This window comes from Danio aesculapii, chromosome 22 (genome assembly GCF_903798145.1).
Source record: "Danio aesculapii chromosome 22, fDanAes4.1, whole genome shotgun sequence".
Classification (NCBI taxonomy): domain Eukaryota; kingdom Metazoa; phylum Chordata; class Actinopteri; order Cypriniformes; family Danionidae; genus Danio; species Danio aesculapii.
In genome coordinates this window covers 36,765,945-36,779,927 of record NC_079456.1, presented here as the reverse complement: position 1 = coordinate 36,779,927, position 13,983 = coordinate 36,765,945, and the positions used below count along the sequence as shown (strand labels likewise).

Here is a 13,983-nt window from a genome sequence, read left to right as displayed (position 1 = left end):
GTATATTTTACAGTGAAGCTTATAACACTGCAAATACATATGGAGCAAGATAAATGGTGCTGTAAATGTGGATACGGTATTTTGGCTGTATTTGATTTACAGTAAGTTACTGGCGAACTGCTAATGGTAAGTTACTGTAGATTCTACAGGAAATTGTTAACAGTGTGGTTTTTAACACTGAATCGGTATTCATTCATTCATTTTCCTTTGACTTAGTTCCTTATTCATCAGCGGTCGCCACAGCGGAATGAACTGCCAACTATTCCAGCATATGTTTTACACAGCGGATGCCATTCCAGCTGCAACCCAGTACTGGGAAACACCAATACACACTCTCATTCACACTCATACAGTACGGCCAATTTTGCTCACCCAATTCACTTAAAGCGCATGTGTTTGGACTGTGGGGGGAAACCGGAGCACCCGGAGGAAACCCACACAAACACGCTGAATCAGTATACAGTAGGTAAAGTCATCCATTCAGGGCGGCGTTGGGTCAACAAGCCAACAATGCAGGAATGTGTGGGAGTGCAGAAAGAGGCTTATAATGGATGCGAACAAATAGTTACGGACAGCTGTGTTTGCTTGTTATTTGCGTGTTTGTTCATGCCGTTTCACATGTTTCCTCATTAGCGAGTTGCCATATGGACGCGACGTGTTCAGTCAATCTGCCTGCGAAAACCCCCATCAGCCCACACACACGCCTTTAGGGAAACACGTCTGCGCTTATAAATGAAATTCATAATATCTTTTTTTCCTTCAGAGAGACACTCGGGATTGTAGACCTCAGGAATATTGCTTTATGATAATGTGGGTCATGACAGACACGTTTATTTTTCCGTGCCTGCATTTTGTGCTGTGCAATTAAACCGAGCAAGACGTTGTTCATTAAAGCAGGTAATAGTCAAAGATACTCAAAGCTTGGTTAGACGTTAGCTTTTAAATGCTAATTGGCGCCGTGCTGGCATTCTCCACGCACAATTAATTACCACAGTTAATTAAGAGCGGAAATAGCCGGGGTGATCGCTAATTATGATTGATTTCCAATTTGTATGTAGATTTTTGTCTTCAACTCTGTCGCTTTGGGTAGCAGAGATGTTTCATTTGCGCTAACCAGGTGTGAACTTAGCTAAGTGTGTAGGTGCGAGTGTGTGTGTGTTATGAAACAATGGCGATTACAGAAATGACTAATTATTCCCAAGTCTTAGAGTCAAGAATTGTGTAGCGTGAAATGCTAATCAAAAACCTAGTAAACTGCGTATTTTACCTGATTATACCGCGTTATCTTAACCTCACTGTATAATGTTAAAGCAGCTCAATATGTATTTACATGAATTATACTTGAAGTTCAGCTATTAAAACCATTAATTCAGGGTAAATTTAAATATTTAAGTCATGTTTAAAGGTCCCATGAAAGTTTTAGCATCAGTATTGAAGATGTTAGCATCAGTATGTGCATTTTTAGGATATCTATAAGCTAGTCTGCACTAAAACACTGACCAAATTCATGTTTAGAAGATATAAAACTGATATAAACATGTGAAGCTTGTAGTTCATTACTTCTGCCTAAATGGATCAATGATTTTATTCACGTCAACTATTATTATTATTGTTGTTCAAATCTTCTGGCCAATCAAATGCTCTCTAGTATCTGACAAGCCCCGCCCCCCTTCAGGATGCTTCTCATTTGTTTTTCATTTGATGCACTTGAGCTCAACCACTCTCACTGGCAGAGCACTGATAAAACAAAACACTATTGGCTGTTTTTTTTAAAGGGGAGGAGCTACATTATGTCCCGCCCTCTGTTTGTGTTTCAGTTGAGATTAAGTCAAACATGGAATAAAATAATGCACATTTCGAAGCACTTCACAGGACCTTTAATCATGTTTTAATCTGTTCATGTTAACTGAACACCACTATTTTAAGTTGGTTTAACATCGGTCAGTGTTGTTAAGATATTTTGGTGCAGCCACTGTCCCCGATTGAATCTTCAACCAAAGTGCTATTTTTATTATTATTATTAATATTATTATTTTGAGTGTGTCAATACAGCATAGGTTAAGGCGCAATTATCATTAATTCATTCATTTTCTTTTCGACTTAGTCCCTTTTAATCTGGGGTCACCACAGCGGAATGAACCGCCAACTTATCCAGCATATGTTTTATACAGCAGATGCCCCTCCAGCTGCAACCCATCACTGGGAAAAGGCGCAATTAAAAAAAAAATTAGAGAGATGCATTAGAGCATTAGAGAGAAGCATGGCAGAACTTTGTTCCGAACATGTTCAATAGTTTTATTCATATTTAGTGATATGTTTGCCCAAATTTCATATATATATATATATACACACAGTTGAAGTCAGAATTATTAGCCCCCTTTAAATATATATATATTTTTTTATATTTCCCAATTGATGTTTAAGAATGATTTGATCAGCTGTAGTTAGAAATTACATATATAAATTATATATATATACACATACACACACACACACACACACACAATACAGTAGTTTAGCATACAACCCTACCATATTACTACCAAGTAATTTTGTGCAAATCCTCTCTCACGTACGACTCACCCTGAATACGAGTGTGTGCATTTTGAGACTTTCCTGCCAGAAACAGGCAACTCGTACCTCTCAGCCAATCAGATGAGAGCTGTACTCGATGTCAACCACTCTGCGCTCCTTTTGCGCAGTCTGTTCCTCTAACCAACATGGCGGATACTCCTGTAAGTCAATACTGTTTCCTACTAGTTTGTGTATAATTAAGTTAATTATATATATTAATTAAGTCAGACTGCGCAAATGGTGCGCACAGTGAAGCGCTTCGGTCATTCCCGCGTTCTCAGGGAGTTGTGATTGGTTGAACAGTAAGCTCGCATCTTATTGGCTACAGGGCACGAGTGACTCACGTGGGAGGTGTGTGCTGACAGGAAAGTCTCAAAAATGCACACACTCGTATTCAGGGTGAGTCGTACGTGAGAGAGGATTTGCACATTCTCATTCAGGATGAACTCGTGAATTTTAAACATTCAAAACTTTTTGTACACTCTTATATATTTGCAAATGGTGTTTTGCATTTGTGAAACGTATTTTATGAAAATGTATTTTTATTTTGTGCATGTGAATTGTTTTTGTAAGTATAAATGAATATTTTACGTACGTGAATTTGGCTACGCATGTGTACATCGTGTCTTTTGCGTGAATTATTATTGAGTCTAATCTCTCTCCATATAAGGAGCTGAGCCACCCTAAAATTCAAATCCTAAAATCACCCCTGACTAGAAACAAGACATAAAACGTAAGAAATGCATTTATTTTGCATGTAAGATTTACATGTAAGATAGACAGTTTTGTATCATTTCGCAATTGTATCCAGCAAAAAGAAAGCCAACGAAACCTCCTGACCTCAGTAGAAATGAGCTCAGGGTGTCCTGGAAACTGTCTTTAATCGCGAATGTTTGCCAAAGAAGTTCAGTTTTAAAGTGGGCCAACATCCAGAGGTGAAGCAAACAGAGCGCTCAAACCCTGCAAATATTACACTCCAGACCCTTTATTTGAAAACCCTTCAAAGAGGACATGAAGAAAAGAGACCCTGAGTGGAGGAAAAAAACGTGGGATCTGAGATAGAGCACGCTGGTTTCGCTTTTGTAACCCGTCGTCTTTCTTACACTGCTCTTTTTGTGTCTGTCCGACTGTTTGCTGAGGGATATTAAATGTTTTTTTTTACATCAGAGATTCAGTTCAGCTTCAAACACTTACTTCTGGATTCAGGAGTTAAGCTGCTCTCTGCTCGTACTGAAGGTCTGAAGTTTTATTTTAACATTGTTTTTAAGGCTGATTTGGTTTTAAATAAAGAATAAATCTGGCTAGATCTGTTTTTATTTTAAATATGTTAATGTTGAAGGAATAGTTTCACCCAAAAATTTTAATTACCCCATCATTTACTCTCCCTCAAAGCATCCTTTGTGTATAAGACTTTCTTCAGTCAGACGAACACAGTGGGAGTAGTTTTAGTTTACAGTGACTTTTATTTTGAAGCTTCCAAAAGTGAATAAATTAATTGTCAAACTAAACAGCGGGTTTTGTAACCCATCGTCTATCTTAAACTGCTCTTTTTGAGTCTGTCGGTCTGTTTGCTGAGGGATATTAAATGTTAGCGAAGGTGAAACTCATTCGTCAGTGCTCAAAGACTAAGAAGAAGCAGTAAACGGAGAGAAAATGAGTTTGCATGAAAAAGAATTTGCTGCCAACTGTTTACTCTTGTACATCTTGATTCTGTAATGCAGGTGTAAATAAATTGATGATTACCTCACCATAAATAAATTATTAAAAGATAGTTCTTTTTTAACATTTGATTATTCAATTTGTGCCTGAAAACTGCTAAACTCCCAGAAAACCCAATAATTCCAGCTTTTTTATTTGTTTCTTTGCTCTGCTGTATTATATTTTATGCATGATTCCTTACAAAATCCTCCCAATCAATCACAAATGATGAATTCCTTCCAAAAAGAAGCATTCATCACACAACAAGACTATTAACCATGTTTACATGTTAAAAGATGCATCTAAATGAATGCAGTAAGTAGTCTATTTTAAGATTACTACTAGTCCAGTTGAGAAATTAGCATGCTAAAAAAGCGATTTGCTAATAAACCCAGAATATTAAGCACATTTCACACAAAATAATTCAGTAACAGACTTTTTTTCCATCTGTTTCCATGATTTCTTCCAAACCACTGCTAACAAACCTATGCTCTGGTGCTAAGCTAAATATAGGACATGTCGGGAAGTAGTATAATACAAAATATAACATGATAATTCCTCTGCCAACTATACATGGTGCCAAACCGGTAAGCCATATGGGTGATTCTAAAATTGGGGGAATATTTTGCATCTCCAAGATAAACCTTTTAATATTGTTCTAAATCGAAAACTTTAATGAAACAGTTTTGAATAAAAACTATAGATGGGCATAGATAAATTTTTTAAATCTAGATTAATCTCACTGCAATCTTGGAATTATTCTAGATTAATCTAGATTAAAATGGCTCATTTGAATTCTGCCGAAGGCATTCAGAATATGTGTGCTACCCAAATAATAAGTCTTAGAGAACCAGCCAGGTAGCGCATTAGACCAGGGGCTCATCTCCTGTTTCCAAAATGCATGACAAACTGCTTGAGAAACTGTTCTACTATGATAATCGATGATGAAAATAAATGAAGTTCAATAAGATGTGCTTGTGTTTACTGTTTATTCAATTAAACATGAATGTTGAACTGTAGGCCTACATAAGCTCCAACCAGCCATTTCTGATGACCTTAATCTGACTAAAGTCATAACTGAACTAAACAGAAATGAAATTAAGACGTGTGGAGTATACAGATACTAGTGGCATTATTGAAGTAAACACCGCCATCAAACTCACGAAATGCGGAAGCTTTTTCTTTCCATTCAGCGTGTGTTATTAAACTCCATAACTCTCTCACCAGTCCTCACTCCTTATTTGCGTCTAATACCCCAGTTTGTCACGGGGGCATGAATGAAATGTTCATAAGTAAAAGTGAAACTGCCGAACTGCAGTTAAAGTCAGGCATCCTGCTCATTTGATTCAGAAGGCCACTTTTTTATCAGACGGCTCACCGGTCAGGAATACATCCGTACTAAAATATTAAGGTGAAAGTCCTCATAGCTTGTGTAGAATAGACCCAGCTCCCAATCCAACTTTGAGAATAGATTAACGGCGATATTTTTTTTATCGCGCGATAAGAGTCTCATGTTAACGCAGCACGTTAACGCTAATAACGGCCCACTACTAATAAAAACACCAAGTTGTTTTACAAGTTACATCAAGTTGTCTTTAAAATATACAGTCTGTATATGTATTTAAGGACATTTTATCTTGAAAACTAAAAATATAAATTCTCTTCATCTATTAAACATCCATCAGGAGACGTCTAATAGACGTATTGATAAAGTATTTAAAAAATTCTCTAAAAAATGTAAATACACATCAAATAAACGTCCTGGTGATGTATGTGTGCTATCAGGGTAGAAACTAGCTAAATTGTTATTGCTAATGTTGTTTATCATGTTTATGTTCCTATTTCAAAAACAATAGACTTAATTATGAAATCGTGTATAGATACTGCAGTTAAAGTATCAAAAATCATTATAGACATATCATTACTTACACTTACACTTTAGTATCTCATTTTAAAGTTATTTTGGTCATGAGTATTTTTTTAATTACATTACGATTAGCATGTTAGATGAGCTAAAAGACGCTAATAAACACAGCATTATTAACAGCGAGCACACACAAATAATGTGTAAAACAGACCAACTTCTCCTAATCACAGCTATAACTAATCTAAGCTTTTAGTAAGGTGTTATTCCCTGCAGAAGAGGCTTTGTTTGCTGTTGTGGATTTATTCATTGAAGCTAGGCAAATCAGCTGGATGCTAACATTGTTATGATTGTTTTTTTTTTGGCTGTGAATGGGTGTTTCCATCATAGCACATATTTCCTGATGGATGCTGATAATGAAACAGTCACTCACAGTCTGGAGAGAGCAGGGTTTTTCAGGAACAGGAGCTCTGGGAGTTGCTGGAGACGGTTTCTGTTGAGACGCCTGAGGAAAAACAGGGACATACGGCTCACAATTCAGGAAAACCAATTTGAAGATTTCTTCCGAACTGAGAAAGCATATTAAGGCCATTATGGAAATGAGTTTGCGCTAGTATCTGTTTAGACTCACAAACTGTAGAGGTGAATTTATTTGTCAACATATTACCTGTTACAGGGAACATTAAAATGTGTTAAAGGGATAGTTCACTTAAAAATTTTAATGTACTAACTATTTAGCTACAGAGTAAAAAAACAGTCAAATTTGTAGTAACTTACAGGCCATTTAGGATGCAAGTAAGTCTGTAAATTTACAAGCACACTGTAAATTAATAATTACAATTTACTGTACATTTTTCATTAACTTACAGGCCATTTTGGTTGCCAGAAAGACTGTAAATTAACAAACACATTATAAATTACAACAAAAATGTACTTGCTAATTTAGCTACACAGTAAAAAAAATGCTGTAAAATTTACAGTAACTTACAGGCCATTTTGGTTGCCAGTAAGACTGTAAATTTACAAGCGCACTGTAAATTAATAACTACAATTTTCTGTAAAATTTACAGTAACTTACAGACTATTTTGGATACCTGCAAAACTGTAAATTTACAAGCGCACTGTAAATTAATAACTACAATGTTCTGTAAAATTTACAGTATCTTACTGTCCATTTTGGTTGCCAGTAAGACAGTTAATTTACAAGCGAACTGTAAACTAATAACTACAATTTTCTGTAAAATTTACAGTATCTTACTGTCCATTTTGGTTGCCAGTAAGACAGTTAATTTACAAGCGAACTGTAAACTAATAACTACAATTTTCTGTAAAATTTACAGTAACTTACAGACTATTTTGGATACCTGCAAAACTGTAAATTTACAAGCGCACTGTAAATTAATAACTACAATGTTCTGTAAAATTTACAGTATCTTACTGTCCATTTTGGTTGCAGTAAGACTGTAAATTTACAAGCACACTGCAAACTAATAATTACAATTCACTGTAAAATTTACAGTAACTTACAGCCCATTTTGGATACCAGCAAGACTGCAAATTTACAAGTGCACTGTAAATTGATAATTACAATTTACTGTAAAATTCACTGTAATTGACTGGCCATTTTGGTTGCCAGTAAGACTGTAAATTTACAAGCACATTATAAATTACAACAAAAATGTACTTGCTAATTTAGCTACACAGTAAAAATAAGTACTGTAAAATGTACAGTAACTTACAGGCCATTTTGGATACCAGCAAAACTGCAAATTCACAAGTGCAATGTAAATTAATAACTACAATTTACTGTAAAATGTACAGTAACTTACAGGCCGTTTTAGTTGAAAGTAAGACTGAATTTGTAAGCACACTGCAAACTAATAATTACAATTTACTGTAAAATTTACTGTAACTTACTGGCAATTTTGGTTGCTGTAAATTGCACAGTATTTTTACAGTGTAACTTGTAAACTTTTGAGTTTTTTTTTTTTTACAAAAAAAGATATGTTGATGAATGATGAAAGTTGTAACCACTGACATCCATAGTAGGAAAAACAAATGCTATGGAAGTCAATGGTTACATGTTTGTAACATTATTCAAAGTATCTTCTTTTCTGTTCAGATAAAATATTTTAGATCAACTGTCCCTTAAATTTTTTTACATTTAAAATGTTCAATATACGGATGACCCCAGACTCACTTAGTTTAGACATTATTTCTACTCATTAAGAGTTTAAGTTGAAATGCATGATGGGAATTGAATTCTATAGCTTTAATAGACTGGATTCAAATCATACCTCTAAAAGGCATGAGTTTAATTTTCAGTAATATCTCAGCACTGGATTTTATTCCTTAATTATTAGGCTATAGGAGCCAATTAAAAGCCTCTTAAATGTAAAAACGAGAGTTAATTTTAAAAATGACCATCATTAATATTGCACTGGGGGCCCTGGGAGTTCTAATATTAGACCATTCTAACAGAACCTGAGGGTGAAACACTAAAACGATCATATCAAAGCCTGAGGAAAGAAGGAAAAACTCACAGTCTGTCCAGCTCCTTCAGATCACTGAAGGCTCCTCTGTCAATGGAGACAATCTGGTTGTCCATGAGGTGCCTGTGTAGATTGATAAAGTAATGCAAGATCCAATTTAATTTAGTATAAATACAGAAATATGCAGAACAGAGATGACAAACAGATTCACAGATTCACCCACTGCACAAAACTGTCCTTTAAAAAACAAGACAACTATTTACATGTTAAAGGATGTTTACATGTTAAATGTGCTCTTGACCTCCTTTAGTCTGCCTCCTGGCTGTCTTCGTGGATTACATTAAACGTCTGAACATTTAGACATTACAACATATAACAATACTGAGGAGTATTAAGATTAAAAAAAGAAATACATACAAAATTCGGAGGTGCTTCAGGCCAGCGAAGTCATCCTTGCCAATGTGCGTGAGGTTGTTTGAGTTCAAGTCCCTTCAGAAATAATAGGAAAGATTAAACTGTTAAATCATAAATAAGCTAAACATGATCAATAAATGTCTCTGATACAGTTGAAGACCCCCTGTAAAGTTTCCCCCCAATATCTGTTTAACATTTTTAACACATTTCTATAATAGTTTTAATAACTCATCTCTAATTGATTTATAATTTGATTCTAATCTTTCTAATTTGATTTAAACTGATTTATTTTCTCTTTGTCATGATGACAGTAAATAATATTTGACTAGATATTCTTCAAGACACTTCTATACAGCTTAAAGTGACATTTAAAGGCTTAACTAGGTTAATTAGGGTAAAGTTAGGGTAATTAGGCAAGTTATTGTACAACAGTGGGGTTTTTTGTAGACAATCAGAAAAAAAATATTGCTTAAGGGAGCTGTAAAATACTGTAAAATATATAGTAGCATACTGGCCATTTAGGTTGCCAATAAGACTAAATTTACAAGCGCACTGTAAATTATTAACTGCAATTTACTCAAAAATGTACAGTAACTTACTGGCAATTTTTGTACCGTATTTTTTACAGTGTAACTTTGCCATCGACTCTGTTACAGTGGACTGTTACAGTCGACTCTGTTACCGCAGACTCTGTTATTGTCGACTTTGATACCGTCGACTCTGTTACCTTTACCATCGGCTCTGTTACCGTCGACTTTAATACCGTCGACTCTGTTACCTTTACCATCGGCTCTGTTACCGTCAACTCTGTTACCATCGACTCTGTTACCAATGACTCTGTTACCGTCGACTGTTACTGTTGATTAACTGTAATTGATGCACTGTAAATTATTAATTGCAATTTACTCAAAAATTTACAGTAACTTACTGGCAATTTTTGTTGCGAAAATTGCCAGTAAGTTGCTGTAAATTGTACAGTATTTTTTACAGTGTAACTTTGCCATCGATTTTGTTACAATGGACTGTTACTGTCGACTTTGATACCGTCGACTCTGTTACCTTTACCATTGGCTCTGTTACCGTCAACTGTTATTGCTGACTTTGATACCGTCGACTCTGTTACCTTTACCGTCGGCTCTGTTACCGTCAACTCTGTTACCATCAACTCTGTTACCATTGACTGTTACTGTTGACTCTGTTACCGTTACCGCAGACTCTGTTATTGTTGACTTTGATACCGTCGACTCTGTTACCTTTACCGTCGGCTTTGTTACCGTCAACTCTGTTACCATCGACTCTGTTACCGTTGACTGTTACTGTTAACTCTGTTACCGTTACCGCCGACTCTATTACCACCGACATTGATACCGTTGACTATGTTACAGTTACCTTCAACTGTTACCGTCGACTCTGTTACCCTCGACTCTATTACCATTACCGTCAGCGCTGTTATCATCGACTCTATCATAGCCGACTCTTTTACTTTCAACTGATACTGTCAACTCTGTCACTGTAGACTCTGTTACTGTCGACTCTGCTACTGTCAACTGTTACTGTAGACTCTGTTTCTGTCAATTGTTACTGTCGAACGTTACTGTTAACTCTGTTACTGTCGACTCTGTTAACCTTGAGTGTTACCATCGACTTTGTTACCATTACCGTCAGCTCTGTTACCATCGACTCTGTTACCGCCAACTCTCTTACTTTCAACTCTGTTACTGTCGACTCTGTTGCTGTCAACCCTGTTACTGTCGACTCTGTTACTTTCAACTCTGTTACTGTAGACTCTGTTGCTGTCAACTCTGTTGCTGTCAACTCTGTTACTGTCGACTCTGTTACTGTCGACTCTGTTACCCTCGACTGTTACCATCGACTCTGTAACCATCACTGTCAACTCTGTTAATGTCGACTCTGTTACTGTCGACTCTGTTAATGTCGACTCTGTTACTGTCGACACTGCTACTGTCAACTCTGTTACTGTTAATTAGCTGATCAGATGTTTGCATTCACAAGCAAATATATAGGAAAAAAAAGGTTTCCTGATCATTCAATTCTGATCATTCAATTCTGATCATTCAAAACTTCCAAAAAATTTAGTGTGTCAGCAACAAGGAAAGGTAAAGACGGTAAAGAAAGCTCATTAATATCTCAATATTTTGTCCCTGAATGTCATGAGATTATTACAGTCTTCCTATACCCCTTTCAAAAACCAACGCACAGGCCGAATATATAGATACCTAACAATTGGAAGTTAAAACCATGAACACAATAATTAGCACATCTAAAGCATGGCTCTCTTTATTATTATCAGGTGTAAACTTGTAGTGGAAATATACATTTGCGCACACATGTAGACTAGCGTCGCCTGGGACATGGGCTGTAATGGCAGTATTGTGGAAAAGAGCCCAGGTGTGACCAATCAGGGTGGTGGATGAGGTGACTCTTTTAATCCTTTAATTAGTCCAGCATCTGCGGCGACACTGGGACCATTAACATGGAAAATTGGACACAAAAGCAGCTTGATCTCTACATCTCCTATAGTTTCTTTGAGAGATGGAAAAAAGCAGCTAATAGCGTGTCACAGATGTACACGTTAGCATTCGTGTGGCAATACAGAGCCTATATATAATCCATGCTTTATTTTGAAGCCTAAGTAATTTTGAGGGAATGTTTAATTTCATTTATTTATATTTTTAAATCATTTTCTTTTTCATATTTAATTAATTAGTAACCTTTGAGTGGTTCACTCGACTTATTTTCTCAGGGACACTCATTTGAAATATGCATGTAAACCATTTTGATATTGTTAGCACTTTTCACATGTGTAAATGTTTAGCAGCTTTAATGATTTACAACTTGTTTCCACCAAGGCAAAAAGGCAAATGTTGGGTCTTCAATGTCATATTAGTTGTTAAGTGTTTCTGTAGTGACTTTGATGATCTGATGAACATTTGTTCCGAATGAGATGAAGATCTAATGAACACTGAATGCGAATATTAATAGCGTGTGATTTAGACAAGTGCTGAATAATACAGTCAGATGGAATATTTGGTGGAGAACGCAGGCAAATTTTGCACGTTTGTTTGTCCCGTTTGTTTATGCCAAGTACAAATGTCATTATTTATACAGAGATTGAATTTTTCATAGATATAAACAGAGGAGGACTGGCCATAGGGAGCACCAGGACATTGCTCTATCACTTACCGACTGCATAATCCAACCACCCCCACACCCCTGCTCTTCACTTACCAATCACGCCAAGCCCAAATCCCCCCCCCCATCTAATTAACTACACATACACCGTCAACCCTGTCACCTGCAACCCGATTCCTCATTCTGAAAGTACCAATGAACCTTTAATAGTTGCCCCCTACCACTATCACTTAATTCTAATTTACTTGAACATTTCATTAATTAAATAAAACAATTGTTTTTGAAGAAACCAACATCTAATTATAAAGCTACATACATCTACTTAGCAATACTTACAACCCTTTTCCTCATTATGAAATAAGTACCAACGGACCTTCAATATTTTCCCCAACCATTCACTCCTGATTTTAGATTAATTGAACATTTATTCAAATTATTTAATGTATTTTTCTTAAAACCAACATCCGGTTCCAAGTCTAGATACATCCACTTGACTACACATACACCGTTAATCCTGTTACCTGCAACCCTATTCCTCATTCTGAAATAAGTACCAATGAACCCTTAGCTTTTTAACACTAATAATCACTCCTGACTTCAGTTTAATTGAACGTTTAATCAATTTACTTGATGTATTTTTCTAGAAACCAACATCCATTTCCAAATCTAAAAACATCTAATTGACTACACATACACCGCCAACCCTGTTACCTGCAAATCTATTTCTCATTGTGAAATACCAATGAACCTTCAGTGATTGCACCAACTAATCACATCTGACTCTAGTTTAATTGAACATTTAATCACTTTATTTAATGTATTTTTCTAGAAATCAACATCCGGTTTCAAATCTAAATACATCTACTTGACTACATAGTCAACCTTGTAACCTGCAACCCTATTCCTCATTCTGAAACAAGTACCAATGGACCTTTAATAGTTGCCCCCTACCAATCACTTCAGACTCTAGTTTAATTGAACATTTAATTAATTTATTTGATGTATTTTTCAAGAAAGCAATCATCTACTTGACTACACATACATTGTCAATCCCATTACCTGCAAGCCTATTCCTCAGTCTGAAATAAGTACAAATGGACCTCCAGTGTCTTCCTCTACCAATCGCTACTGATTCTTAATAAGTTGATCATTTAATAAAGCAATTTAATAAAATTTTGTAGAAATCAACATCCCGTTCCAAATCTAGATACATCTAATTGACTACACATGCATTGTTACCTGCAACCCTATATCTCAATCTGAAATACGAACAAATGGACATTCAATATTAGCCCCAGACCAATCACGTCCAATTCTACTGTAAATATAATAATTTTACATCCATTCCTGTATTTGATTTATTCTTGTAGAAATCAACATCTAGTTTCAAAACAGAAATCTCAACCCTGTTCCTCATTCTGAAACAAGCACCAATGGACCTTTAATAGTTGCCTCCTACCAATCACTTCAGATTCTAGTTTAAACAGATTCATTCATTTAACATTTAATATTGCATTTGGTATATTTTGCAGAAGCCAAGATCTAGATCCAAAGCTAAATTGTCAACGCTGTTACCTGCAACCCTATTCCTAAACCTTCAATATTTCCTAGACCTTCAATATTTGCCCCCTACCAATCGCTCCTGATTCGATCTCTCACGAACAGCTAGGTTTACACGGCTCCCTTTCACAGGACATCCGAAATATGACCTAGATAAACAACACGATGATCCAATCGATCAGTTTACGTTCACCATCAACTCATTTCGTTGCGAAGCCGAAAACAGCT

The 13,983-nt window shown here is 35.9% G+C and overlaps 1 protein-coding gene across 2 annotated transcripts in view; it reads right to left on the bottom strand.

The window, feature by feature from the left end:
• The window catches only part of slit1b (slit homolog 1b (Drosophila)), an 83,282-nt gene that overhangs the window by 59,956 nt on the left and 9,343 nt on the right, over window positions 1-13,983 (bottom strand). For both annotated transcript variants that reach the window (XM_056448170.1, XM_056448171.1), the window contains exons 2-4: window positions 9,046-9,117; window positions 8,680-8,751; window positions 6,570-6,641 (exon numbers count right to left, since the gene is read on the bottom strand). In XM_056448170.1, the coding sequence (XP_056304145.1) occupies window positions 6,570-6,641; window positions 8,680-8,751; window positions 9,046-9,117 (216 nt within the window). The remainder of the gene's footprint in view (window positions 1-6,569; window positions 6,642-8,679; window positions 8,752-9,045; window positions 9,118-13,983) is intronic.